Source organism: Eptatretus burgeri, chromosome 19, assembly GCF_056783735.1.
Source record: "Eptatretus burgeri isolate ZD-2024b chromosome 19, Ebu_testis_v1, whole genome shotgun sequence".
Lineage (NCBI taxonomy): Eukaryota > Metazoa > Chordata > Myxini > Myxiniformes > Myxinidae > Eptatretus > Eptatretus burgeri.
This window is the reverse complement of record NC_140979.1, coordinates 381619-405219: the sequence shown is the minus strand read 5'-3', so window position 1 is coordinate 405219 and position 23601 is coordinate 381619. Positions and strand designations below refer to the sequence as shown.

General features: G+C 45.7%; 5 protein-coding genes across 9 annotated transcripts in view; 3 read left to right on the top strand and 2 right to left on the bottom strand.

The window, feature by feature from the left end:
* LOC147008338 (uncharacterized) overlaps positions 1–23601 on the bottom strand; it is a 105100-nt gene that overhangs the window by 25734 nt on the left and 55765 nt on the right. The window lies entirely within an intron of this gene.
* On the top strand, positions 216–7475 carry LOC147008343 (uncharacterized). Its single transcript, XM_085864699.1, has 3 exons — positions 216–416; positions 530–572; positions 5380–7475. Exons 1-3 carry the CDS (start codon positions 235–237, stop codon positions 6454–6456), a joined length of 1302 nt encoding a protein of 433 aa, XP_085720825.1. The 5' UTR covers positions 216–234; the 3' UTR covers positions 6457–7475.
* Positions 9166–12417, bottom strand: LOC147008342 (tubulin alpha chain, testis-specific-like). Of its 3 annotated transcripts, none has more exons than XM_085864696.1 (6): positions 12173–12417; positions 11723–11939; positions 11027–11249; positions 10760–10908; positions 9861–10541; positions 9166–9768 (listed from the first exon to the last, which is right to left on the bottom strand). In XM_085864696.1, the coding sequence occupies exons 3-6, from the start codon at positions 11205–11207 to the stop codon at positions 9472–9474; spliced, it is 1308 nt and encodes a 435-aa protein (XP_085720822.1). In that variant the 5' UTR covers positions 11208–11249; positions 11723–11939; positions 12173–12417; the 3' UTR covers positions 9166–9471. The 3 variants fall into 3 exon arrangements, with proteins under 3 accessions (XP_085720822.1, XP_085720820.1, XP_085720821.1); XM_085864694.1 differs by having other exon boundaries at positions 11836–11939; XM_085864695.1 differs by having other exon boundaries at positions 11723–12417.
* LOC147008341 (uncharacterized) lies at positions 12704–17992 on the top strand. 3 transcript variants are annotated; one of them, XM_085864693.1, is made up of 2 exons: positions 12704–12954; positions 15334–17992. In XM_085864693.1, exon 2 carries the CDS (start codon positions 15334–15336, stop codon positions 17338–17340), a length of 2007 nt encoding a protein of 668 aa, XP_085720819.1. In that variant the 5' UTR covers positions 12704–12954; the 3' UTR covers positions 17341–17992. The 3 variants fall into 3 exon arrangements, with proteins under 3 accessions (XP_085720819.1, XP_085720818.1, XP_085720817.1); XM_085864692.1 differs by having other exon boundaries at positions 15329–17992; XM_085864691.1 differs by having other exon boundaries at positions 12705–12954; positions 15317–17992.
* On the top strand, positions 19009–20506 carry LOC147008340 (C2 calcium-dependent domain-containing protein 4C-like; the record flags this gene model as incomplete). Its single annotated transcript, XM_085865091.1, has 1 exon — positions 19009–20506. A coding segment is annotated over one exon (906 nt), but the record flags the coding sequence as incomplete, so codon positions are not given.

Sequence of the window (23601 nt, the reverse complement as noted above, 5' to 3'; positions counted from 1 at the left end):
GCCACAACTATGACTCTCAGGGTGGCTTCATTGAATGTTCATTTCGCTTATTTTAGATATAACTTTAAATTTCTCCTGTTAATTTACAACTGCAAACGTTCTGCTAACTTATTGCTGCTACCTTATTATTGCTAACCTATTGCTGCTATCTTTCTGTTGCGAAATTACTGCTGCTTTACCTCTGCTAACTTGCTGTTGCTAACTTACTACCACAGAGGCATCATGTGATTTTGAATGTCCAGGTCATGGCAGACGGTGTACTGTGTCCTGTACGGCCAAAACCTGGCTTTCTACAAGGACGAGACAAATGTCCGTGCAGGGACCAGGTACCACGACGAGTACCCCGTATGTCTGATCCAAGCCATCTGTGAGGTTGCTTCGGACTACAATAAGAGGAGGCACGTTTTCAGGCTCCGGTGGGTTAACTCTTCAATTTAAATCTTACAAAGGCTTTTGGCTTTCAAAGGCTGTTGGCTCTGACATTTCCACCGGATCTGATGCTTCTTGATTTACGAGTCATTTGTCGCAGGCTTCGTGATGGGAACGAATACTTGTTTCAAGCCAAGGATGATGTAAGTACCTGACTAGTTCCTCACCAGCATCTCCCAACACTAAGCCTGGCACGACTTTCATAAATAATATAATTTGCTGTGACTGTAACATCCCCAGAGCGGTGGTTTAAAGGGATTTTTACGTGTAGTGTCTCGGTTCGTGGAGGAGCGAGAACACAGAATGGATCAGGACGTAACAGAAGGAAAACTAGAACAGTACTTGGAAGAGCACATACCTCTGCCAGCCTGAAAAGTTTACGTTTTGTATCCCACTGATAGGCCGGATCTGTATCCAGACCTGAACCAAAATCGAATCGGCTTGTTTTGTCACCTGACCAACTCATCCACCAAGTTTTGTCACAACTCGTCCAAAACGTTTTAAGATATCCGGCTCACAGACGGACAAACCGACAAACAAACAGACACGGGTGAAAACATCACCGTCCTCCACCTTCAGTGTTGGAGGTAACAACAGCACAAAGAGAGGAGGGGATTGACAGATTGTTTATTTATTTATATACTTGCAAATACTACCCGTCACTTCGCTGATGGTAATACTAAAGGGGGAGGGAGAAAAAGAGGGAGAGAGGGGTGGGGGAGAGAGAGAGCGGGAAGAGTGAAGAGGTGGGATGAGAAGAGGAGGGGAAATGAGGGAGTGGGAGCGAGGAGGAGTGTAGGCAGGGAAGATAGCATGAGGTGAGAGGAAGGGAAGGCAATGTGCGGTGGAGCATTAATTGCAATTCATACAGTCTCATCAAAATGAATCTGCATGGAATAACAGTGAAGATTGAAACAAAATAATGTCTGAAATCCATTTTCTACCGATCATGCGATAAGCATGGCCCGGAGACAAACCCCTATCCAGACAAGTTTGAAGACAAACTCCCGTCCAGACATAAATACCGCCCGGACGCATCCGGAGCCAAGCTGGCCGGAGACAAGCACCACTCGGACATGTCCGGAGACAAACTCGCTTCCGGACAGAAACACCGCCAGGACACGTCCGGAGACAAACCCTGCCACATTGTATACATTTGTACAATTTGTACACATTGTTTATTTGTACACGTTGTGATTTGTACACATTGTTTATTAGTACACATTGTTTATTTGTGCACAATATTTATTTGTCCACAATGTACTTTGTCCACATTGTTTATTTCTACACAATGTGATTTGTGCACATTGTTTATTCGTACACATTGTTTATTTGCACATATTATCTATTTATCCACATTGTTTGTTTGTACACATTGTTTATTAGTACACATTGTTTATTTGTACACATTATTTATTTGTAAACATTGTTTATTTGCAAACATTGTTTATTTGCACACATTGTTTATTTGTCCACATTATTCACTTGTCCACATTGTTTGTTTGAACACATTGTTTATTTGTACACATTGTGATTTGTACACATTGTTTAGTTGTACACAATATGATTTGTTCACATTGTTTATTTGTTGCACATTATTTATTTGTACACAATGTGATTTGTACACATTGTTTATTAGTCCATATTTGTTTGTACACAATGTGATTTTACACATTGTTTATTTGTACACATTGTTTATTTCTACATTTTTATTTGTTCACAATGTGATTTTACACATTGTTTATATGTCCACATTGTTTATTAGTACACATTTATTTGTACATATTGTTTGAGTACACATTTATTTGTACACAATGTGATTTTACACTTTGTTTATTTGTACACTTTGTTTATTTATCCACAATGTGCTTTGTCCACATTGTTTATTTCTACACAATGTGATTTGTGCACATTGTTTATTCGTACACATTGTTTATTTGCACATATTATCTATTTGTCCACATTGTTTGTTTGTACACATTGTTTACTAGTACACATTGTTTATTTGTACACATTATTTATTTGTAAACATTGTTTGTTTGCAAACATTGTTTATTTGCACACATTGTTTCTTTGTACACAATGTGATTTGTACACATTGTTTATTTGTCCACATTATTCACTTGTCCACATTGTTTGTACACAGTTTATTGGTACACATTGTTTATTTGTCCACATTATTTATTTGTCCACATTGTTTGTATGTTCACATTGTTTATTGGTACACATTTTTTATTTGTACACATTATTTATTTGTTAACATTGTTTATTTGTAAACATTGTTTATTTGTACACATTGTTTATTTGTACACAATGTGATTTGTACACATTGTTTATTTGTACACATTGTTTATTTGTACACTGTGATTTTACACATTGTTCATTTGTACACACTGTTGATTTGTACACATTGTTTATTAGTACACATTGTTTATTTGTACACAATGTGATTTTACACATTGTTTATATGTCCACATTGTTTATTAGTACACATTTATTTGTACATATTGTTTGAGTACACATTTATTTGTACACAATGTGATTTTACACTTTGTTTATTTGTACACATTATTTATTTGTACACTTTGTTTATTTGTCCACAATGTGCTTTGTCCACATTGTTTATTTCTACACAATGTGATTTGTGCACATTGTTTATTCGTACACATTGTTTATTTGCACATATTATCTATTTGTCCACATTGTTTGTTTGTACACATTGTTTATTAGTACACATTGTTTATTTGTACACATTATTTATTTGTAAACATTGTTTATTTGCAAACATTGTTTATTTGCACACATTGTTTCTTTGTACACAATGTGATTTGTACACATTGTTTATTTGTCCACATTATTCACTTGTCCACATTGTTTGTACACATTGTTTATTGGTACACATTGTTTATTTGTACACATTGTTTATTTGTCCACATTATTTATTTGTCCACATTGTTTGTATGTTCACATTGTTTATTGGTACACATTGTTTATTTGTACACATTATTTATTTGTTAACATTGTTTATTTGTAAACATTGTTTATTTGTACACATTGTTTATTTGTACACAATGTGATTTGTACACATTGTTTATTTGTACACATTGTTTATTTGTACACTGTGATTTTACACATTGTTTATTTGTACACAATATTTATTTGTACATTGTTTATCAGTACACATTGTTTATTTGGATACATTGCTTATTAGTACACATTGTTTATTTGTCCACATTATTCATTTGTCCACATTGTTTGTTTGTACCCATTGTTTATTGGTACACATTGTTTATTTGTACACATTATTCATTTTATAACATTGTTTATTTAGAAACATTGTTTATTTGGAAACATTGTTTATTTGTACACAGTGTTTATTTGTACACATTGTTGATTTGTACACATTATTTTTTTGTCCACATTGTTTCGTGGTACACTTTATTTGTTTGTTCACATTATTTATTTGTAAACATTGTTTGTTTGCACATATTGTTTATTGGTACACATTCTTTATTTGTACACATTATTTATTTGGACACATTGTTTATTAGTACACATTGTTTATTTTTACATATTGTTTATTTGTACATATTGTTTATTTGAACACGTGATTTGTAAAAAATAGTTTATTAGTACACATTATTTATTTGGACACATTGTTTATTAATACACATTGTTTATTTGTACACATTATTTATTTGTGATCATTGTTTATTTGTACACATTATTTATTTGTTCACATTGTTTATAAGTACACATTGTTTATTTGTACATATTGTTTATTTGAGCACGTTATTTGTAAAAAAGTTTATTAGTACACATTATTTATTTGGACACATTGTTTATTAGTACACATTGTTTATTTTTACACATTTATTTGAAAATTGTGTATTTGTAAACATTGTTTATTTGTGCACAATGTGATTTGTACACATTGTTTATTTGTACATAATGTGATTTGTACACATTGTTTATTTGTACACAATGTGATTTGGATACATTGTTATTTGTACATGATGTGATTTGTACACATTGTTTAATTGTACACAATGTGATTTGTACACATTGTTATTTGTACATAATGTGATTTGTACGCATTGTTTATTTGTACATAATGTGATTTGTACACATTTTTATTCGTACACATTGTATATTTGTACACATTGTTAATTTGTACATAATGTGATTTGTACACATTGTTTATTTGTACACAATGTGATTTGTATACATTGTTATTTGTACATAATGTGATTTGTACACATTGTTTATTTGTACATAATGTGATTTGTACACATTGTTTATTAGTACACATTGTTTATTTGTACACATTATTTGTACACAATGTGATTTGTACACATTGTGTATTAGTACACAATGTGATTTGTACACATTGTTTATTTGTACACATTGTTTGTTTGTACACAATGTGATTTGTACACATTGTTATTTGCACATAATGTGATTTGTACACATTGTTTATTTGTCCATAATGTGATTTGTACACATTGTTTATTTGTACACATTGTTTATTTGTACATAATGTGATTTGTACACATTGTTTATTAGTACACATTGTTTATTTGTACACATTGTTTATTTGTACACAATGTGATTTGTACACATTGTTTATTTGTACATAATGTGATTTGTACACATTGTTTATTTGTACACATTGTTTATTTGTACACAATGTGATTTGTACACACGGTGTTCTGTATATTGAAGAGAACACAGGGGAGGTATTCTGCACGACTGCGGTTCACAGAACATGTTTGTACACAATGTGTTCTGTTCACATCAACAATAGATGATCTACAACCTTTACACATTTACCTCGAGTTTTGATCAGTGTTGACTTTTCAAAAATTGCACAAATTATTTATGATTATTTGACCAATTAAATCTCTTTGTCCATTTATCCAGTACTCTCTTGCTTGTCCTTCCTTTCAGGATGAAATGAATGGTTGGATTTGCACCATCGGCGGAGTTTCCGACGAATGTTCTTTGGACTCTCAGAGCAGCCGCGGCAGTGAGAGTGCATCGCTACCCATGAAGATCGTTCCTCCGGGAGTGACCTGTGAGAATGAATCTCTGCCCATTAAGATAGTGCCTCGAGGATCGATCAGTGAGAGTGCAAATCAACCCACGAAGGTCATGCCTCTGGAAGCGACCGGTGAGCGTGCAACCCCACGAGCGAAGGTCATGCCTCTGGGAGCGACCAGTGAGACTGAAACTCCACCCGCTAAGGTCATGCCCCTGAGAGCAAGCGGTAAGAGTGCAACACTCCGCACTAAGGTCTTGCCTCTGAGAGCGACCGGTATGAGTGCAACCCTCGCTAAGATCATGCCCCTGAAAGTGACCGGTGAGCGTGCAACCCCACGAGCTACGATCCTGCCTCTGGGAGCGACCAGTGAGACTGCAACTCCACCCGCAAAGATCATGCCCCTGAGAGCGAGTGGTAAGACACTCCTCACTAAAATCATGCCCCTGAAAGTGACTGGTGAAGGTGCAACTCAACCTGCTGAGGTCGTTTCTCTGGGAGTGACCAGTGAGACTGCAACTCCACCAACTAAGGTCGTGCCTCTGGGAGTGACTGGTGAAGGTGCAACTCCACCCACTAAGGTCGTGCCTCTGGGAGTGACTGGTGAAGGTGAAACTCCACCCACTAAGGTCGTGCCTCTGGGAGCGACCAGTGACATTGCAACTCCACCCGCTAAGCCCCTGAGAGTGAGCGGTAAGAGTGCAACTCTTGCTAAGATCATGCCCCTGAAAGTGACCGGTGAAGGTGCAACTCAACCTGCTGAGGTCGTTTCTCTGGGAGTGACCAGTGAGACTGAAACTCCACCAGCTAAGGTCATGCCTCTGGGAGCAACCGGTGGCAGTGCAACTCTACCCACTGAGGTCATGCCTCTGGGAGCGACCAGCGACGCGCACCAATCATCAGCGTCCGGAGATGCCAAAAATCCGGGCACGAAGAAAAAAGAGTTGAAGGAGAAAATTTTTCGCAACGTTTTCAAAAAGAAATGAGTTTGAATCCACATGAGCGTGCTTTACTGTCTGTCCGTGTCGGGAGATGCTTTCTCCTCCTTTTCCCAAATCGTGTTTTTATTTCACCACACAGGGGAAGTACCAACATACTTTCACTTGTTATTTTATTTTGGTTGTTGCTCATTTTTCTCGGTGGGACATTGGCTATTTCGGTGGAGTTAGTAAATGAGGATTTGGGTGGGTGTGAAACTGAGGATCCGAGTAAGGTTGGTAGGGTGGGAAACTGGGGATATAAGTGGGGCTGGTAGGTGTGGATCTGGGTTGGTAGTTGGGAAATTGGGAATGTGGGGCGGTGGGCAATTGGAGATCTTATTGGAGTTGGTAGGTGGGAAATTAAGGATCAGGGGAAGATTGGAAGGTGGGAAATGGGATATTGATGGTGCTGGTAAGTGGGCAACTGGGAATCTGGGTTGGTAGGTGGGAAGGTGGGGAATTATAGATCTAAGTGTGAGTGCTATGTGAGCAGTTAATGATTTGGGTAGGTGGGGATTCGGGGAAGCAAGGGGGGGGGAATGGGTGGAGGTCAGTCGAGAACTAGTTTGGGTATAGCAAGGTGACCATGTGGAGATCTGGGTGTCTTATAAAAGTGTACCTGTAAGGTGTACCTTATAAAAGTAACATTTTAACAACATTTACCAATCAATGAATGTGGAGCCACATTAACATTTCACAGCTTCGTTTTCTAAACAATCATTTCGAATCATTGAGGTTGTTGAGGGCATCACTTGCGCAGGAAGGAACCTTTGTGGTTGACCTTTCACATGTCATCAAAAGGGTCGACTCACTCATGGCTAACCTCGTTGAACTGCATTCCAGGTGAGAGCTGATCTCACCACAACGGACACGACCCACGAGTATGACTCAACGAACCCCGTAAATCATGCTGCGTCTGATTGTCGGGTATTCTAACCATTTATCAATTGTTTTTCTTTCTTTGATACTACTTTCATCTGCTGTACCCTTTTGAAGCCCATGGAAATAAAGATAATGCTCTGTAATTTCCAGTACTTCACAAGAGTTGTTGGTAGTGCTCCGAACCTCTGACCGATGCATTGTTCTGTTGAACCTAAACACCACGGTCCGGTCTTGGGAGTGAGGATGGACGAGTCGGGTTCCGTAGTTCTGAAGCTCTCAAAAGGAGGTTGCATTTTGGTGTTACAGAAGAAGGGAAAATACAAAACAACAGCAGGTATAAACTAGTAATAGGTGTCCACAACCACCCTCGACCATGTCGGGAGAGGCCATCACTTTTTCACCTTTATTCGTTTTCTCCAAAACCGCTTGAGCGATTGGCACGAAACTTTCAGCACAGGAGCGCCTCCCCATGGAGAATGTATAAACACGGTTACTTGATGATAGGATGGAAAATGTGGATGCTGTTCCAAAAAGCATCTGTTTTCTGTCAGCATGGGTTGCAGGGTGTTTCACGTATCAGCAATGAACGGACTCGACCTCGCGACGTCTTCTGAGAAGAAGTAGTTTAACGAGGCAGATAAATCAGGATTAAAACTGCAGCGATCACCAGGAAAGACTGAACAAAGGATGGACACGTAAGAGAGGAGTATTACAGCAGGTGTCATGGAAAATTAAATGGGGAAGATTTTACTCTTTTTTTTTTGTGTGTCTACAGTCACGGCTTGTGGAGGAGCCACAAAAAAAATAAAGATCCACAAAATTTGTGGTTTGGAACCACAAAGTACCAAACAATGCTTTAAAGCACTATGTCGTAAAGTACAGTTCTGCAATTTACACTGTATATATATATATATATACAGTTAACTACTTTCTCTGCAGTGTGACGTCATTTCCTGGGGAAAAAAGTACCAAAACCACTAAAAAACATCTAAAGGTACCAAAACGGACCAAAAATTTTGTTTAAATTTGGCTCCTATTTGCTTATTTTCGATCGTACAACTTTTGAGCACTTTATGAACTCAGCTGTTCACACCGTACACGATGATATCAATATTGCATCATGTATAAAAGCCGAAACGATTGGTCATTTAATTTAAAAATGGCGCCCGACCATGCATATCCAACAAACATGATTTTCTTTCCCCCTGCTATCTCCAAAAGTATAGCAGCCACGAACATGGATGAACACTTTCTGATTGTGATTCCCTCATCATGACCCACTTGGGGTCAAATAACGTTACCCATCTGCATTCGGCGCTGCTACTCAAGGTCTGAGTCTCGATCACATTTGGAACTTGAACCTGGACTGCGAGAGCTTGGCCATGCTCGAATGTCCCCGATCGTTCTGAGAACTTGATCGAGAGGAATCCTCGTGGTTTATCACTTTTTAATCTGCGAGTTCGCACTGAAAAGTAACGATGTCGTTTTCATCGCGGAGTTTCTTCAGATAAAGGAATCGACGGACTTCTGGGCAAATGGAATCAAGCAAGTCGTTCGCTCAAGCTGCAAGGTCTTTGGTTCACGTCACACCAAGATGAATCTTTCATTTCGGACCATCGGAGATGGTTTACATCACTCGCTCCTGTGTGTAAACTGGACCACTCGTCACCTTGGTATCACCTGCAATACGTGCTGGACCTCGTTCGTTAGACACTTCAGAATCGGTGATGAACTCTGGACAAAGTAGAGAAAGGAACGACACAAACATATTAATCATATTAACATTCACTCAAATACCTACAGAGGGTAAAAGTACATGGTAAGATCCCAACAAAGGCTTTCAGTAAAGTTTAATGAAAAAATCAAAGAACAGGAAACGATTCAAAGTGCAGGGAAGGATGAAGGATGAAGGAATAAGGAAGGTTTAAAAATAAATAAATGAATGAACTGCTTTTAAACTCGGCAATCTTTGGTTGGCTCCTTCACACCAACCTTGTTAAGGTCAGGATGCAGTACCCTGACCTCCAACCTCCTCCAAAACAGGAACAACCTTTCGACTTGAAAAAAAAGTGTTTCACATCAAACTCAACAACAATACAATAAATAACAACCCGATGAAGAAGACAGGAACCTAACCATCTAGAACTCCTCTCCCTCACCCCCCTCTCCCTCAACCAAGTCGACTCCAACCTCCTCATAGTCCTTCTCCAGCGCGGCGAGGTCCTCCCGTGCATCCAGAAACTCTCCCTCCTCCATTCCTTCGCCCACGTACCAGTGCACAAAGGCGCGTTTGGCGTACATCAGGTCGAACTTATGATTGAGTCGTGCCCAGGCTTCCACAATGGCCGTCGTGTTGCTGAACATGCACACGGCCCGCTGGACCTTGGCGAGATCACCCCCAGGCACCACGGTCGGAGGCTGGCAGTTTATGCCGACCTGGGAAGAGGAGAAGCGATGGTTGGTAAGTGAGCACAACGGCACAGCCGCAATTTTCTAACAGGACCCTAATGGCTTCCTGACGGACGTACCTTAAAGCCGGTAGGACACCATTCGACGAATTGGATGGAGCGCTTCGTTTTGATGGTCGCGATGGCGGCGTTCACGTCCTTGGGGGCGACGTCTCCGCGGTACAGCATGCAGCACGCCATGTACTTGCCGTGCCGAGGGTCGCACTTCACCATCTGATTGGCCGGCTCGAAACACGCGCTGGTGATCTCGGACACCGACATCTGCTCGTGAAAGGCCTTCTCAGAGGAAATAATGGGTGCGAAAGTGATCAATGGGAAGTGGACCCGCGGGTAGGGCACCAGGTTCGTCTGGAACTCGTTCAGGTCGACGTTGAGTGAGCCGTTGAAGCGTAACGAGGCGGTGACGGACGAGACGATCTGTGCCATGAGGCGGTTCAGGCTCGTGTAGGTCGGACGCTCGATGTCCAAGTTGCGACGACATACGTCGTAGATGGCCTCGTTGTCCACCATGAAGGTGCAATCCGCGTGCTGCAGCGTGGTGTGGGTCATCAGAATGGAGTTGTACGGCTCGACCACAGCGGTGGACACGTGAGGTGCCGGGGACACGGTGAACTCCAGCTTGGGCTTGTTGCCGTAGTCGATGGAGAGGCGCTCCATGAGCAGGGCGGAAAAGCCCGAACCCGTGCCGCCCCCTAATGAGTGGAAGATCAGGAAACCCTGCATGCTTGTGCACTGGTCCACCTGGGGTTCAGGAAGTAGATCACATATATTGGTGTTGAGAAGATTTATTCACTAACAATGACAGGACCTACAAGGGGACTTCCTGTTGGTTCCTTAAACCTCCTGTGGACTCGCCTGTCGCTGCTGGACCATCGGGAGGCCATAACGTCCCTCCAAGTCGAGATGAGATAAATAAAATATTGAGAGGTATTTTGAAGAAACGATTCTTTCCGGTGTACCTGCTTACGGATGCGGTCTTCAACCAGGTCCACGATCTCCTTTCCAATGGTGTAGTGGCCCCGTGCGTAGTTGTTGGCTGCATCCTCTTTACCCGAAATGAGTTGATCGGGGTGGAAGAGTCGTCGATAAGTACCGGTGCGCACTTCGTCTGAAGAAGGGTTACAACATGAAGGTCAGTGACCTTACAAACTGGAAGTTCAGAAAGAGGAGTACAAGGGGAACATAAGGAGGACGACGAAGAAGGAACTTCACGACAGGTTGCCCACCGATCACGGTCGGTTCCAGATCGACAAAGATGGCACGAGGAACGCGTTTCCCGGCACCGGTCTCATTAAAGAAGGTGTTGAAAGAGTCGTCTCCACCCCCGATGGTCTTGTCACTGGGAATTTGTCCATCAGGCTGGATCCCGTGCTCCAGACAATAGAGCTCCCAGCACGAATTTCCCATCTGTACGCCCGCCTGGCCGACGTGGATGGAGATGCACTCGCGCTGCGGGACACACGCACACAACGGTGATCAAACACCGGCCTCGCGACTGTTACCAAACCACAAGGTCTTGGGACGTCGTGCTCCAGATCCATAAATGTCGCGAAAAGGTCCGAATCCCGAATCACGAAACGTTTTCAGGTTCCAGGTTCCAGGTCCGTGGTTTTCCTCCTCCAAGGGACCTGAAAAATCCCATCGCTCAAAGCTCATTGGTCAACAGAAATCACGTGTTCATTTTGAACGTACAAAATGGGGTCAACGTTAAAATAATAAATAAATAAATCATGCTTGTGGTAGTAATAGTTTCACATTTTACAAGAAGTGAGGAAATTCACGAAGGGGGAAAAAAATTACTGTTTTTCACAAAGGAATCGATAATTTACTAAACAATCAAAGTGTTTTACAAGGAACAAAAGAACGAGGATCCGAGAACAAAGGCCTAAATATCGATAAATAAATAAATCATCAACAAGTACCTCAGGGAGAGGAGGCCGCTGATGGAGGGTCGGTCCATGGGAATGGAGGTCGTGGCGGGTCGTGTGACGACCTTAACCAAGTAAACTTCATTAAACCGAGGATCTCAACTCACCATGTTTTAGTGGATGAAAGGAAATGTTCACGAACACCACAAAAGCCTTGGCTTCCAATCAACGATTCTTCTTCTTCTTCTCCTTTAATACTCTTCTTCCTCTTCTTTTTTTTTGGCGACACGGGATTTCGTGACGTCATGAGGATGCGTTTGAAAAAATAAAAAAAAATTAGTGTTTAACGTTTTATTAATTTACACCCGTTTGTTAAAAAAACTACTTAAACGTTGAGGTAACCGGTTGTTTTTGATAACTACTGGAACGGTTTTACCAGTAACTCGCGAAGAGTGGGCGAGCTATCGCCGGCACCCTGGCCAAATTCTACATTCTTGCCCGAACCTTAGTCGAACGTCGGGCCTGGCCAGCCGGTTCGTGAAAGACTTGAGAAAAGCTAAAGAAGAAGAGGTCGTGGTGAGCTGACTTCCGAGCAGAAGGAAGACGAGCTCGCCCAAACGATGGGGGTGAACAGAGCGGAATGTTTGTGAAGTACAACATGACGTCATTTGATAAATAAATCGTCAACGAAGCGCCGGGTTAAAAATGGCGAGAATAAACGAGAAAAGATCCTTCGTCCCATTGGGGGGATTGTGAGGGGGCGTGGTCACCATGACGCGGATCGTGAATGAGACACGTCAGTGGAGGATTTGGAGGGGGCGTGGTCACCATGACGCGATCGTGAATGAGATACGTCAGGGGAGGATTAGGAGGGGGCGTGGTCACCATGACGCGGATCGTGAATGAGACACGTCAGTGGAGGATTAGGAAGGGGGCGTGGTCACCATGACGCGGATCGTGAATGAGATACGTCAGGGGAGGATTAGGAGGGGGCGTGGTCACCGTGACGCGGGACGTGAATTAGACACGTCAGGGGAGGATTAGGAGGGGGCGTGGTCACCGTGACGCGGGACGTGAATGAGACACGTCAGGGGAGGATTAGGAGGGGGCGTGGTCACCGTGACGCGGGACGTGAATGAGACACGTCAGGGGAGGCTAAGGAGGGGGCGTGGTCGCCGTGGCGGCTTGATATCAGAGCGCTGAGGTAAGGGGTGAACGAGTGGGTGAACACACTGGTTTGGGTGTGCTCGCCACGGCGGCTTCATCTCAGCACAAGGAGGGGAGAGGTAAGGATGGACGAGGTGGGTGAGACGAACACCTCTTGTAGTGGGAGCACAACCCCATGATACCTGTTCTGATGAATTGGACCAGATGTTGTCCGTCTTGTTCAGGTACTTGTGGAGAATAAGTTTTACGTTTTAGTGAAAAATGAGGGATTTGGGGGAGGGGGGTCCGTAACCCCCGTTTCCGGGGTCGATAAGGCCGTGGGAAGCACACCTGTGGGGGGAAACCCAATGCCGGTGTGTGGATATAAAAGGTTAGAGAGGATCGGTTTAGGATTCCGTCCGTGACGTCACACCTTGATGGGATGGACGTCCACCTTGGATCCTGATGCTCATTTCACCCTCATGAAAAACTCTCAAGGTCCTCGGGGGTTTGAAGATCAACGATTGGAGACACAATGAGTGACGGAAACGTTTTTGGGGGGAAACTGGAGCAGAATGGTTTGGGGTCTTGTGGGAGAAATTCACACCAAGATGGCGGGACGTCTCACTCCGTGAAGATGGGAACGATGGTCACGTGACGTGTCACTTGGTGAAGATGGGAACGATGGTCACGTGACGTGTCACTCGGTGAAGATGGGAACGATGGTCACGTGACGTGTCACTCGGTGAAGATGGGAACGATGGTCACGTGACGTGTCACTCGGTGAAGATGGGAACGATGGTCACGTGACGTGTCACTCGGTGAAGATGGGAACGATGGTCACGTGACGTGTCACTCGGTGAAGATGGGAACGATGGTCACGTGACGTGTCACTCGGTGAAGATGGTCACGTGATCTACTCATGTCGGGGAGGGTTTGATTCCCGATCAATGAACAGTTATCAAGGAGGGATTCTGTGTATTCAGTGATCAATCGGTTTATACACAACTCGGGCAGAAATACTCGTTATCGGCGGACAGCACGGACACCGCGGACAAAATGGCGACGAATGCTTTGTCCCACCGTCGCACATTGACCGAGTGTCTTGAATGTTACGGGATCATCCTGTTTCGTACTTTTCCCGGACGTCATATGTGTCCATGCCGTGTCCCACCATCATGTCCGTGAGACATCGATGTCCGACCCCAGTGGAGGGGATGGGTATTGTGGAGGGGGCAGTGTGAGTGGTAGTGGGTATTGTGGATGGGCAGTGTGTTGGATGGTGGTAGTGGGTATTGTGGTGGTGCTGGTTGATGGGGGATTTTGCGAGGATGGTGGAGGGGGAGAGACCCTGAAAGTTTTAGCGTCCTGGTTCAAATCCTCTCCGAGGAGGACATGAAGACACGTCCGTGTACATTGTTTCCATTATAATCCATGGTGGTTCATTTGATTTTCACACATTTTTTAGTTTAATGTCGACGTTTCCTGAGCATTTGGGTTCTCCATTGAAGCGAAAACATAGACATGGACCCTCAGACAGACAGACACTCAGACACACACAAACAGGGACATTGCAAGTCTCGTATCCCCTTGGGGGCGAACCTAATAACAGTGGAGAGGAAGAAAAAATGTGGGGTGGGTGAAAGGGAGAGAGGGTTGGAGGTAGAGAGATTGGGGGAAGGGTGGGGTGGGGGGAATTGGGTGTGGTCGAAGTTGTGTGGGGGGGAGGATTGGGGGGGGTGGTGGGAGAAGAGGAAAATATACTATGCCCTCTGACATCAGACGCCCAACAAAAACAGGCGTTCTGAGCCGGAGGTCCAAAGACCTCCACAAATGACCGAAGTGATGTTTAAATTTAAACTTCCTTCATTGTTCAAATTGAAACCGAGACTGTCGTAAAAATCAGGAAGACATGAGCAAACAAAATGGTCTCTACCCCCCCCCCATCCAACCGCCTTCCTGGCACACAGCTGGTCCCATTCATTGGGCGCCCACTGTCCGTGGGTAGCGCCATCTTCTGGGCCAGCTTGTCCTCTGGGACGGGTTCTCACTGAGTGTTGCACCCCTCTTCAAGACCCCATAGCCCACTATTACGCCATGACCTGCAGCTCGTGGCCAAAATGACCTGTGATTATGTCAATTTGTGCCACGTGCTACAAACCTTCCACCTGGCCTCACCTGGACAATATAACATCCCCTCTTCTGCTCTAATGTTTACAATCACCACCTCCTCGGCGCGACATGTTTCCGTACAACTTATCTCTGACAGATCCCTAATACTGGAGGAAATGTCACCTACTCGAACACACAGACAGACCAAGCTATTGTTACCTCCCCATGTATGGATCCTCCTTCGCCCCTCTTTTTCCACAGAACAATACAGAATGTTTGTAAAATCATAGAAAAGAGAACACTACACGTGTCCGCTCCACCGGTGAGAGACTTGTTCATGAGGATGTGTGTTTATGGATTTTATTCACCAAACTCTTCTCTTTTAATCAGTTGGTGTTTCAGTGCAGATGATGCAGGGACCAAGCCGCGGTGCTCCATCGGCCGCGACCCCGAGTGCATCTCAGCAAAGCATCGTCCGGCTTCCGAAAATGCTCTGCAGTTCCAGAAACACCGGCAATCCTGAACAGAAACAACAAGTGGAATCCAGATACGAACGGCACAACATCAAACAGCAACAAGATCTCATCAGAGCTCAACAGGGAGACCGAGTCGACCGGAGACACCAACGAGAGGAACCGAGACGCCAACAAGATGAACGCAGTCTACAGCTGTCCGAACGAAGATCTTCCGGACAGAACCTCCAGCACCAAACACAGAGACACATGCAAGGCTTACTCGATGGACCATGCCCGACCAGTACAACGCACTCCTCAAGGGTGGACCCGAACACAGGGTCACAATGCAATGCGAGTCAGATGTTGTACTCTTCGTCATCATGGATGGACTCTAAAACCGGGTCACGTATCATTGAGACCACGATGATGCAGTCTTGGTCTTCAATGGTGGAATCTACCACTGGGTCACATCCCACTCAGCGTGCGATATTACCCTCAGCGTCATCACGACGGGACCACAACACCGGGTCGCAGCCGATTCAGGTTGTGGTGTTGCCCTCACCGTCATCACGACGGGACCACAACACCGGGTCACATCCCACTCAGCGTGCGATATTGCCCTCAGCATCATCACAAAGGGACCACAACACCGGGTCACATCCCACTCAGCGTGCGATATTGCCCTCACCGTCATCACGACTGGACCACAACACCGGGTCACATCCCACTCAGCGTGCGATATTGCCCTCAGCATCATCACAAAGGGACCACAACACCGGGTCACATCCCACTCAGCGTGCGATATTGCCCTCAGCATCATCACAAAGGGACCACAACACCGGGTCACATCCCACTCAGCATGCGATATTGCCCTCACCGTCATCACGACGGGACCACAACACCGAGTCACATCCCACTCAGGGTGCGATATTGCCCTCAGCGTCATCACAAAGGGACCACAACACGGGGTCGCAGCCGATTCAGGTTGTGGTGTTGCCCTCACCGTCATCACGACGGGACCACAACACTGGGTCACATCCCACTCAGCGTGCGATATTGCCCTCAGCATCATCACAAAGGGACCACAACACGGGGTCACATCCCACTCAGCGTGCGATATTGCCCTCACCGTCATCACAAAGGGACCACAACACCGGGTCACATCCCACTCAGCGTGCGATATTGCCCTCAGCATCATCACAAAGGGACCACAACACCGGGTCACATCCCACTCAGCGTGCGATATTGCCCTCAGCATCATCACAAAGGGACCACAACACTGGGTCGCAGCCGATTCAGGTTGTGGTGTTGCCCTCAGCGTCATCACGACGGGACCACAACACCGGGTCACATCCCACTCAGGGTGCGATATTGCCCTCAGTGTCATCACAAAGGGACCACAACACCGGGTCACATCCCACTCAGCGTGCGATATTGCCCTCAGCATCATCACAAAGGGACCACAACACCGGGTCACATCCTCATCAGGATGGGATATTCCACTCATCGTCATCAGGACGGGACCACAACACTGGCTGGCACCCGATTCAGGTTGTGGTGTTGCCCTCAGCGTCATCACGACGGGACCACAACACCGGGTCACATCCCACTCAGGGTACAATGTTGCCCTCAGCGTCATCACAAAGGGACCACAACACCGGGTCGCATCCTCATCGGGGTGAGATGTTGCACTCAGCGTCATCACGAAGAGACCACAACACCGGTTTACACCCTCATCAGGGTGCGATGTTGCACTCAGCGTCATCACGAAGAGACCACAACACCGGGTGCCATCCTCATCAGGGTGCGATGCACTCAGCATCATCACGAAGACACCACGACACCGGGTCGCATCGTCATCAGGGTGAGATATTGCCCTCATCATCATCACGGGGGGGCCAGAACACCGGGTCACATCAAGATCAGGATGCGATGTACTCAAAGTCATCGTGGGTGTAGTCCACAAGTCTTCACTCCTTATCAACCGGACATGAAATGATCACCCTCTCCAAGACCACCATCAAAAGGATCACCATCTCCAAAACCAAGACCTTCGAGCTAATTCCACCGTTTTTTAATCTTTCGTTCGCATCACATTTCTACGTTTGTTCACCTGTGAAGTCTTTTTTGTGTTTCAATCAGGATTTGATCCTCAATTTCTCCACTTAGTCCGAGTTCACCTGGAGTTAACTCCTTGACTTGTGATCCTTGTGAAAAGTTAGTACCACCAATGTGTTCACCTTGCCAGTCCCACAGAGGAAGTTCTTGGAAAAACACAAACACACATTTTTGTCTAATTCAGTGTTGCGATGCTGATACTTTGGTGTTTTCATCCAAAAATCTGGATTCCAGGTTCTCATTGTGGAAACAAGCTCAACATAACGGTCAATCCTTCTACTCACGAGTAATAAAGAAATTGTACCACTGGACCTGCAGCTTATCTGGGTCCTGGCCTCATGTTGTAACTCAAATTTGGTGGAATTCTGACTGGTGGGTCTGGAGAAGATTTTTCAAGGAATTTGTGTGATTTTACTGAGCTGTGAGGTGAGAGTGTGACGTCATGTCTTCCAATTGTGGGTATATAATGAGAGGAGGAGTGGTGTTCAGGAGGGTCGGTGTTCAGGAGGAGGATCGGTGTTCAGGAAGAGGGGTGGTGTTCAGGAGGAGGGGCGGTGTTCAAGAGGAGGATCGGTGTTCAGGAGGAGGTGTGATGTTCAGGGGTAGGGACGGTGTTCAGGAGGAGGGGCAGTGTTCAGGAGCAGGGACGGTGTTCAGGAGGAGGGGCGGTGTTCAAGAGGGAGGGGTGTTAGTTTCAGGGGGAGGGACGGTGTTCAGTTGGAGGGACGGTGTTCAGGTGGAGGGATAGTGTTCAGTTGGAGGGACGGTGTTCAGGAGGAGGGATGGTGTTCAGTTGGAGGGATGGTGTTCAGGAGGAGGAATGGTGTTCAGTTGGAGGGATGGTGTTCAGTTGGAGGGATGGTGTTCAGGAGGAGAACGGTGTTCAGGAGAAGTGTTGTTCAGGAGGAGGCGTGGTGTTCAGGAGGAGGGACGGTGTTCCGTTGGAGGGATGGTGTTCAGTTGGAGGGGTGTTGTTCAGGAGGGACGGTGTTCAGGAGGAGGGGTGTTATTCAGCAGGAGGGACGGTGAATGGTGTTGAGGAGGAGGGATGGTGTTCAGTTGGAGGGGTGTTGTTCAGGAGGAGGGACCGTGTTCAGGAGGGACGGTGTTCCGTTGGAGGGATGGTGTTCAGTTGGAGGGGTGTTGTTCAGGAGGAGGGACGGTGTTCAGGAGGAGGGGTGGTGTACAGGAGGAGGGACCGTGTTCAGGAGGGACGGTGTTCAGGAGGAGGGGTGGTGTTCAGGAGGAGGGATGGTGTTCAGTTGGAGGGATGGTGTTCAGGAGGAGGGGTGGTGTTCAGGAGGAGGGACCGTGTTCAGGAGGGACGGTGTTCAGGAGGGACGTTGTTCAAGAGGAGGGATGGTGTTCAGGAGGAGGGATGTTCAGAAGTGATGTTTCGGAGGAGGGACGCTGTTCAGTGGAAGGGGCGTGGTTCAGTGGAAGGGGCGGGGTTCAGTGGAAGGGGCGGGGTTCAGTGGAGGGGCGTGGCTTGGTGGGTGGGTGTGACTTCACAAGCCTCTGAGTTGCCATTCACGACAGTCACGTCTCGCGAGATCGAGTCGGTCGGCCTTCGTGAACATCCCAGGCCTGTTTAACCCACAAACACACGGGGACCCCAAGATCCCCACGGCGCTCGATCGGGAGGACATCACGCCGATCGTGTTCAAGGAAACTTTGTTCTCCTTCCAACCTCCGGATCCGCAACACGTGGTTCTCCGTCGGGTGGAGAGACACGTCCATCGCGAGTCTTCTTCGTTATCCGAGTCGTCTCCATTGTGCTCGCACGTGATGTCGGAGTCTTCCTTCCGGCGCACACTGCACTCTCAGCTCGAGTCCACCATGATCGCCGGTAGCGAGTCTCCGTCCACGAGCGATGAATCTGCGTCCTCGTCCGCAGACGCGATCCCGTGCATCTCTCGGCGTCTCGTGGGAACCCGCCGGCACGACCCCCGTCCGACATCCTCGAGTACCTGGACCCCGTTACAGGTGTCCCTGATCCGCGACGATCGCAGACGTGTCGGCACGGTGCGCCTCTCCACCTTATACGTTCCCGAGTGCGAATCTCTCTTCCTGAAGCTCATCAGCGTCGAGGGGGCTTACGGGGTCCGCACGGACCCCCGACACATCGGGTGCTGCGTGAGTGTGTGCCTCATTCCGGGGAAGCTGCAGAAGCAGCGAAGCGCCGTCGTGCGCAACACCCGGAACCCCGTTTTCAACGAGGACTTTCGCTTCGAGAACTTGTCGTCCAGGACCACCGATCTGGAACACCTGTTCCTGCAGGTGAAGGTCGTGAACAAAGGAGGAGCGGAAATCAAACGGGACACGAAGATCGGAAAGGCCAAACAAGGTGTGTCGTCTCTCCTGACGTCACCTGCGAGGAGTCACAAGGGGTTCCCTATTGACTCCATTCTTTGAGCCATGTTTCCTATTGACTCCATTCTTTGAGCCATGTTTCCTATTGACTCCATTCTTTGAGCCATGTTTCCTATTGGCTCCATTCTTTGACCGATGTTTCCTATTGGCTCCATTCTTTGAGCCATGTTTCCTATTGACTCCATTCTTTGAGCCATGTTTCCTATTGACTCCATTCTTTGAGCCATGTTTCCTATTGGCTCCATTCTTTGAGCCATGTTTCCGATCGGTGCACAAAGCCGTTACACTGGGGCTCTGAGCCTTGGTGTTGAGTGCCGCTCGCGGATTGCCCGGCGTGTGTTTGTCCCGCTACGAGAAGCATCGAATCGTCATTTTGTGCGCGTCTGCACGTGCGAATGGGAGCTCCTCGATTCCAAGTTCCACAAAGACCAGCTCTGGGCCAAGCTTCGTACAAGAATACTCGAAAGGAAGGGTTTTCTCTTTATTTTGTGTTCCCTTCGTGCGTATTTGAGTCTGTGTGAGGAGGCGCCTCGATTCTCGGATTTATTGTTTCATTATTGTTCTCATCACCCTTTTGAATTATTGTCCTTTGTAAATATTTGTGTATTTCCAATAAAAGTTTTCCTTTTAAGAAGTTGAAGCTGTGTAGTTGCAGGGTTCGAGTACAAAACCCCCCTTGTGCCGTGCCCCTCCGCCCATGAATCTCCGAGTCTCGCTCGTCGGCCTTGAAGGGAGAAGCTTTGCCATCCGTCCGGGCAGGGATTACTCCAGCTTGCTCCAGGGCAAAGCTTGAGAGCAATGTGTTGCAGGATAGTTTTCTCTGCTTGAGAAGTTGATGACGTTCACGAATCACTTCGGAGTTTAAGGCGGGACAATATTCTCGAACCGTCGAGAGGGATAAAGAAATTTGGACTGGACCTCATGCACTTTGTAGTAGTATCACCCCACAAGGCTCTTTAATTTTACTTATCTGATTATTATCATGATTTTTGTAAATACTTCATTGTAAAAACAATTGCAAACACTTATTATTATTTTTTTTAAATGTCTTTTAGTCTCCCTCTCTCTTTTCATCTGTCTTGGTCGTACTTTCTCTTTAAAATGGTCCACCTTGTCGACTGCGGCTCTTACCATGGACTTGCAAAGATGAGGACTGCGCCACAAACCCCCTCCTTCAAATTCCCTGCCTTCCTTCCCGAAAGTTCCTGAAAGTCCCTGTGATGTCCATCTTGTATTCCCCGTGTTCCCCGCCCCATCCCTCTCCCTTCCACAGTTCTCCGAACGTCTCTGTTCCCCACTGTTTTGTCCATCCCTCTCCCACCCCTCCTATCTCATTCCCCCTTTGTGTGTTGTGTTGTGTGTTAGCTCTCGTACGATCCTCGACAATGCACACAAAAAAAACCAAAAAATTCCTTTTTCAAGACTTCCATCCCGTCCAGATCCTTGCTCTGCTCTTTTCTCTTCTCATAAGTTGCTTTGGAGAATTGTTCTAGTTTTCAAATTGTCACCGAATCACTTCCGTTACTCCGGTTACCACTGGTGCGAAGTCGGCGATCTTCAACTTCCAGGTTCTCTTGACTTCCTTTTTCAGATCCTGGTGTCACATTTGGTTCGTGCTTGCAAGAGTTTTCTGAGACTGGGACGTTGACGTTTTTGCACCTGTGTCGGTGGATTGCTCGATATACCTTGTTGTACCTTTGTGTGTACAGGTGTTCTGACATGAGTTTTTTTATTTACATCCCAAGAGAAGGTTCTGGTGCTTTCTGTTTCTACATTACAGAACCTGCACCTGTCCTTACTGACTCCATCCTGCCATCTTATTGAAGCCGATGGTCTCGTGTCCTTGGCGTTGGCTATTTAGGATGACTTGTTCTCCATCCCAGTTAACGTGCCATCTTGTACACCACTGTAAAGCGCTTTCTTTGTCTCTCCCTAACTCTGTCCACATCTTTTTTACAATCCTCCTGCTCTTTTGTCGTTCTCCCATTTGTTGATGTATCTTTTTGTGTTTTTCATTTCTCTTCCTTGCGATCGATGGCGCTGAATTCGCTGATATTTCCATCCCATGTGCGGCACCTTTGAGTCGCACCTGTTCCTGGAAATCTTTTGCTTTGATGTATTATTTGATGTCTCGATACAGATGATGAATGATTCAACGCTTTGTTGCACACAGAACACTTGTAAGGTTTCTCTCCGGTGTGTATCCTTTCATGTGTTTGTAAGCTCGATCCTTTTTCACACATCCTTTTAAACACGATGAGGAGGTGAAGTGTTTGTCGGAAACAGAAAACTTGTTTGCCTCGTCACTTCTTTGGCTCTGCTGTTGCAAGAAATTGATACACCTGTCGCAGTCGTTGTTTGCGGACACGACCCTAAATTTCTCAACATCCTGACGAACAGTCTCCGTCAGGTGTTGATTGAAAGAAACTTCTCTGTCGACCGACGAGGAACAGTTGGCACGTGAAGACGTCTCCGCAAAGAGAAAATTGAGCAAAAACATCAATAAATGACTTTTATAACTTGAGGAACGGCACTCATCGAGGGCATCGTGTCGCGTCGCACGTTCATTCTGAGCAAGAATACCATCCGTTAACTGAACACACCACTATTAGAGCCCCCTGACATTACGGGCCACATACCCGCGTCATCCATCCACTCTATGACGTCACATAGTTTGTTGGCTTGGGTTATGAACGTCAATTAACCTTTATAGATTATATTTTCACACTTTCCTCAATTAAAAGAAGTTATAATTAACGATAAATTATTTAATTAGAGAGGTGCTCATGAGAGTTCAAGTCCCTGACCTTCAGTGATGGTGTTTTTCGTGTCCTTTATGATGTTTCACCAAAACAGATAAACAGTCGGTACAAACACACCTATCACGTGACAATTGTTTCATAACAGTTTTTTTTACAGCAGGTCAAAGGTCGAGGTCACAGCTTCAAGTGAAAATTTCGTGCAAAATAATGTTGGGGTCAAACTTTCAACTTGAACTTGTGACTTATATCTATCGAGCAGAATTAATTAGTTTCCTGGTAAACTCTCACCAACTCTGCTTTACAAACAGCTGACTGGTTTAGCGGTAACAAAGTTCACCCTTCACACATTTAAATATAATTTTGAACATAATTTGGCCTTTAGGTTGTCACAGGACGAGCGAAAACTTTCATCGTGGTGCTGCATCAGTGAGTATACCTTCGTCTGAAAGCAAAGGTAAGTCGCTTGTCTTCTCATCCAGTGATTCCTCGAGGAGGTTAAAGATGCCACTGTAGTCCTCAAGAACAGGCCATTGTGCGCCGGTGCAGAGGCCCCTCATCACAAGTAAATCTTCATCTGATTTGGTGTAAACGAGATTAAAGAGGAATCGAATAATGAATGAAGTGATGAGGTATAAAATGACGTCATACATGTACAAGAGAGAGGGTAACACGTCATGGATGGGATTTCCATTCACAATTCAATTCCGGCTCCGCTCCAGACATCGTGACATTCACTAAATCAATGAGTTCCTGTGTTAATACACAGCACGGATCAGCACGTGAACACACAAGTTCTCGGTATGGAGTGAACGTCACATACCGGGTCCGGACCCCTTGTCAGAATTATTTAATAGTTAATATAAGGGGAATCCCCCGACAAACTATCTATGGACCCGCCAATGTACATTTGTGACGTTTCACGACCATTTAACATGTGGATGCATCCACAGGGAATCACAGCCACGCC

Excerpts from the sequence above, each read along its gene's own strand:
- LOC147008343 (XM_085864699.1), top strand. The coding sequence starts at position 235 with ATGTCCAGGTCATGGCAGACGGTGTACTGTGTCCTGTACGGCCAAAAC. Across the intron at positions 417-529 it reads AGGCACGTTTTCAGGCTCCG|GCTTCGTGATGGGAACGAAT; the intron begins GTGGGTTAACTC and ends CATTTGTCGCAG. Across the intron at positions 573-5,379 it reads TGTTTCAAGCCAAGGATGAT|GATGAAATGAATGGTTGGAT; the intron begins GTAAGTACCTGA and ends CCTTCCTTTCAG.
- LOC147008342 (XM_085864694.1), bottom strand. Across the intron at positions 10,542-10,759 it reads AAGACCGCATCCGTAAGCAG|GTGGACCAGTGCACAAGCAT; the intron begins GTACACCGGAAA and ends CCTGAACCCCAG. Across the intron at positions 9,769-9,860 it reads GGTGTCCTACCGGCTTTAAG|GTCGGCATAAACTGCCAGCC; the intron begins GTACGTCCGTCA and ends TCCTCTTCCCAG.
- LOC147008341 (XM_085864693.1), top strand. The coding sequence starts at position 15,334 with ATGATGCAGGGACCAAGCCGCGGTGCTCCATCGGCCGCGACCCCGAGT.